Below are 5,091 nucleotides of genomic sequence, written 5' to 3'. Positions count from 1 at the left end.
CATAGCTTAGCCCTGGCCAATCTCCCTTGGATGATGAAGGAAGAAGAGGAATATCTGCTAAATGCCGCAGCCCTGTTATTGTGAGCCCTGTATAAATCCTTGCACAGAACCATGGAGTCCTCAAGGCAAGTGATCTTCGTTTCCGCACCAGAACGCGGGCAAGGACAAGACGATACTACGTGTCCGCGTCTTGCAATCGTTGGAAGCACGGTCTTTCTGGGAATTACTATCGGGCTCTCCTTCCTCAGCGAGAGTCTGCACACCGTAGACAATTTGGACAGTTTCGAGTACACAGAACCGCCCGTGGTGGGTCTTGCAATCAATACGACTTTACCCACTATGCTACACACGTCCCATGCCGTTGAAATACAGCAGCATCGTAAGTTGCCTGAAGTCAAGATTGTCGTGAGAGAACCTTCGACGAGTACGGCGTTTCCTTTTCTTTGCTTACGTCCACCGTGCCAACAACTGGGCAAAGCAATCGCGCAGCTTGTGTCACGGGAAATAAACCCATGCGACAATTTTGCTGGATTCGCTTGCTCTTTGTGGAACCATACCGACGACGATGTGCTTGACTCCCTCGAATCCATGGCCGCTTCCGCTCTCATGAAAACATTCCCTTCATCCCTGCCTTCATTTGCGTTCAAAAGTTGCGTCGGCCCATCTAGTCGTCTCTTTGAATCCATAGCTAACACCTACATGCGACTCACCAACACCAAAGATTGGCCCTACACCGAACCCGTGAGAGATACAGAAGAAGAAATATCAACATCCATCGGCTCGGTGTACCGGGAACTGGGGACAGATACGTTGTTTAGGTTTACAAATACGGGTTATACATTACTCATCAATTGGGAGAAGCTACCGGACGGCCTACCCAGCTCATACTTTTCTTTATTGAACGAACGGTTCACCGAACTTGTTTGGTTTCTGATGGGAAAGCGAATACCCCCAACAGATAGATCAGTTTCTTCTGTTGCTCTCTGGCTTACCGAATCTTACAAACCCTCTTGCAACCCAAAGTCGTCATCGGTGGAAAACTTCATACACTGGTCTAATGTTCTCAACTCCGCAATGGATGGGAAACATCGTCAAATATGCTATCCAGTTGTCCGACCCAACATGCCACCAGCGTCGTCCGTCATGAACTATATCGTCTTTCGGATGCTGATGGCATTAACACCTCTTATTGCAGATGACTGGCGTAGAAAACGTTTAGCTAGTTTCGCTTACGCCCGTGTTCCTGGAAGGCGAGTTGCTCTTTCACCGAACACGAGCTGCGTTAGGTTCCTCGACCGGTTTGATCCGGGGCTTCTTGCCGAGGTGCTGTTTGAGAAAACCTACTTCGGCCATCGGCTGGGGAAGGTAAAGGAAGTGCTCAACAACTTGAAAGCAGTCCTTATAGAAGAGATTCGTTCCAATATATCCTCACCGTTGTTCCTCGAAAGAGTGGCGAATATCACGATCTCTCTGTTTTCGCCTACAAGCACGAGAGAACCAGACGTTGACAAGCGTCGTCTGCAACTTCCGTTCTTTTACTCGTGGCTCCGAAGTTCCACAAACAAGCACGAAAAGATTGGTCTCTTCATATCCCAACCAAAGTTGCTCCGCAATCAGACACTTTTTGTTCCTGCCCTATCAATCGTCAACGTTTACCTGCATCCGGAAGATGACAGCATTAGGGTATTCCTCATTCCAAGAGCTGGGCCAAGAGTGCTGTCCGTGCTGTATCAGCGTATTGTGGAAATGACGCGAGACTTTCGTGATACTGAACAACTGGTGGGGTTCTATGATGGTATGATGGAGTGTCTGCGTCAACGAGATTTACCGTCTGGAGCCACGGCATCCGATATAGTGGTAAGCTACCACAAAACATGTTACATTGTCATCATACGTTAAATGGATACAACAGGAAAGCATCTGTAAACGTGTTAAATGTGCGACCATCGTTTGCAGAAATGTATCGAGAGACGCTAATATAATGGAACATTCAAATTATTTAATCAGGAATGAAGCCATCCGGGTCCTGGGAAGCTCGGTACAAGGACAAATTAGGAAGTATCAGTGCAGGGCTACCTGTCTGTAAATTATTGCTTGAACAGAAAAGAAACGCACATTCCCCCCCCCCCCCCACACACACACACACAAACGAAAAAAGTTGCACCAAACAGCGGAGACTCTGCCTGGCTATGACGTTTTTACGCGTCATTGTGACGTACGTCAGCAAGGGCGGCGCTCATTCTCATGTTTCTCGTCCCTAGCCCGAGGTCGAACTTGTATCCTAGGCTTCACCCTCTTGATGTGTTAGCCAGTACAGGCGGAGGCGAGTGGGATCCTCTTTGCGACAACGATACCGCCGCTTGCGTTTGGGATGGATGCTGTGCCTTACTGCTCGAGTAATGACATGTGGAAAAGAACGCGGGAAAGCATCGGGGATGTCTCGTGACATTGACATTTGCCGGTATAATAATGTTAGACGCAACATTTCTCAGTCTCAGAAACACAGAAAACGAAACAGATACAAGCCTCGATTTGTTCTGTATCTGTGTTCCTCAGACGCGATGAAATTAGTCAGAGTACGTTGTCACGCCTGCGCCCTCCTAATTTGCTCTCAGACAGACATTAATGCTTTGCACAGTTTCATATTGAACATATTCCGCCACCGAAAGAATGCCATGGGAGATTTAATCATTATCGCTTGATTTTGTCTTCATCAAGGTGCAATACGGCGATGGCGCAACGGAGACAGGCAAAACAGTTCGTGTCAGTGGCGTAACCTGAGGGGGGTAGCGTATTTGGTAGTGCATTAGAGGGAAACCGGGGACGGAATCCTCTCACCCATATAGAGTTCCCGTAGAACACCTCTCAAAATATCTTGCTGGCTACGCCAGTGGCTCGTGTGCATGCATTAAATAGGCATGGCATGCGTATAAAGGCACATGAAAATCAATATGATGTTAAGTTGCTATTATTCTTTTCAGGCTATTCGTCTATCTCTACGCAGCTACTTGAGAGGCGTTCTGAAGTTTTTGCCCGATCACCGGCTACACGGGGCAGAACAGTTCGATGCTAAGCAGCTGTTTTTCGTGTTGTACGCAGTGAACGCTTGCGGGCAAAGCCGAAACAAGCACAAGGTGAATGCCATCTTGAAACACTTGCGCGAGTTTCAGGATGCTTTCGAATGCCCCGAAGGCTCTTTCATGAATCCATTGGAAAAATGCGCTTGATGATGTAAGGCCTCTTCGGATATCACTGACGCTGTTACAGACCTAGTACCAAATGCAAAACCAAGCAGATTTTCTTCGTTCCGTATTACGCTATTGAGCTGTCGACATTAAATCTATTTGTTATTGAAATACATATTGTTATAGTGGGTATAATGTGGTAGTAATATAGAATACGTCTCCGAAATCGCCGCAAGGGTAAGTTTTGTGATGCTTCTGTCTGCGTTGATTGCGGGATGTCGTTTTAGCACTCTATTACCACCACCCATCTCGGAGATATGCAACGTGAAAAGTACATTATATCACACGAGTGCCAAAATGTACAGGGGAGCTCATTTCATGTTCGCAAACGCAGTAACGTAAAGAACAACCGATCTACGACTAGGGTTGGCTAGACCCTAAAAGAAAGATCTACAGGGAAATGACGATGAAGTTAACGCGTTAAAGAACATTCGTTCGTTCACTGCCTCTATGTTCAGACTCTCTGGTTGTCCGAGTTGGGATAATTCTCACAGACCTCACGGGTAATGTTCCCGTTTTGCAGCCGCCATTTGAAACGCATCGGCCGCACGGAATGGTACCCCCCCCCTTCCCCCCCCCGTAAAGAGGTCATTTGAGTCTCCCTCCGTAAGCCGGTCTGAGAATTTTTAATGTCATAGCATTATTGGGCTACGTCCTCGGAAATTCATGTAGTCTGCGCGGAAAGACTCAGATCGGACGATAGATGGGGCCACGGGAACCGTGAGCGCGGAAGCGTTTATCGCAAGGTATTCAACGTAACTCTTCCTCTTTTTCCGTGTAAAGCTCGCGTGCGTGCATGAACAAACGGTCGTTCTCGGACCTCCTATGTTGGTGGTCATTGTCTGCGCGTTGCAGTTAATCCACTTAGGGATGTCGTCATCCGCACACGTTTCATGTGAATACTTCAGATCATTAAAATCAATGACTCTCGAAATACGTATTTCGGCAGTCATAAGCCGTTGCCATACATATGCTGATCCTGTGTACACAACGAAGAAGAAACAAACAAACCAACAAGCTCTAATTCGGTTGAGTGGAAGAAGTTTTATAATATCTCTTCAAGCGCTCTGTTGCTGCGGCAAAGCGCTACTTTTACTCCGGACGCAACACCTTCCTCGCTGAACCGGATCGTAGAAAAGCGCTACATAGGCTGCGTTGCTTGGCTCCTCTTCATCTGGTATCTCCTCAGACCTCACTATCCTCTAGGACACGGAGTCTAAGGCGCCCCTTGAAGTTGCTAAAGGTTTATCTTTGCGCTTTTTCTAGTCGACGAGTTGGAGGTCGTGGTGCAGGCCTTGCCTGGAACAGCCTTTGAACCCGATGGAATTTCTGCTGCCACGGTGAAATACCTGTGGGTCAAACACTGACCGGCTATCTTGAATCTTGTCAATACGTCTCTTCAATATGCATGGATTCGGCCTCTACCTGGAAGGTGGCGCGTATTCTCCAGTCCTTGTCTGTACAGTGTAAGGCCCTTCCAATGGCCTTACACTGGACAGTATTAGACCTATTGCTTTGACATCTGTGCTGCTAGACTTTTGGGCGTATTATTAAACGCCGACTTCTTCCCCATGTAGAGTCCTGTGACATTCTTAGTGTGCATCAAATAGGCTTTCGCCTTCACTGTTCTATATGTCTCGTTCATACGAACATTAAGAGTCAGATTCGCCTGGCACGTGAGATAGGACACTTTTCTGCACTTCTTGCCCTGGACATTGCCGAAGCTTATGACAGTGTCATGCCTGCTGTGCTCCTGTAGAGGCTTCTAGACACCTCCACTCCTCCGTATCTGTTTGCTTGGCTTGTGAACTTTCTCTCTGATCGTATCTTCACGTGACCGATTTGT

The 5,091-nt window shown here is 47.5% G+C and overlaps 1 protein-coding gene across 1 annotated transcript; it reads left to right on the top strand.

The window, feature by feature from the left end:
• On the top strand, positions 1-3,350 carry LOC135398688 (uncharacterized). The gene is made up of 2 exons (XM_064630075.1): positions 1-1,857; positions 2,982-3,350. Exons 1-2 carry the CDS (start codon positions 112-114, stop codon positions 3,225-3,227), a joined length of 1,992 nt encoding a protein of 663 aa, XP_064486145.1. The 5' UTR covers positions 1-111; the 3' UTR covers positions 3,228-3,350.
• Positions 3,351-5,091: the final 1,741 nt, after the last annotated feature.

The sequence above is a fragment of the Ornithodoros turicata genome, chromosome 1, assembly GCF_037126465.1.
Source record: "Ornithodoros turicata isolate Travis chromosome 1, ASM3712646v1, whole genome shotgun sequence".
Lineage (NCBI taxonomy): Eukaryota > Metazoa > Arthropoda > Arachnida > Ixodida > Argasidae > Ornithodoros > Ornithodoros turicata.
The sequence above is the reverse complement of the archived record's forward strand: the minus strand, read 5'-3'. Positions and strand labels throughout refer to the sequence as shown.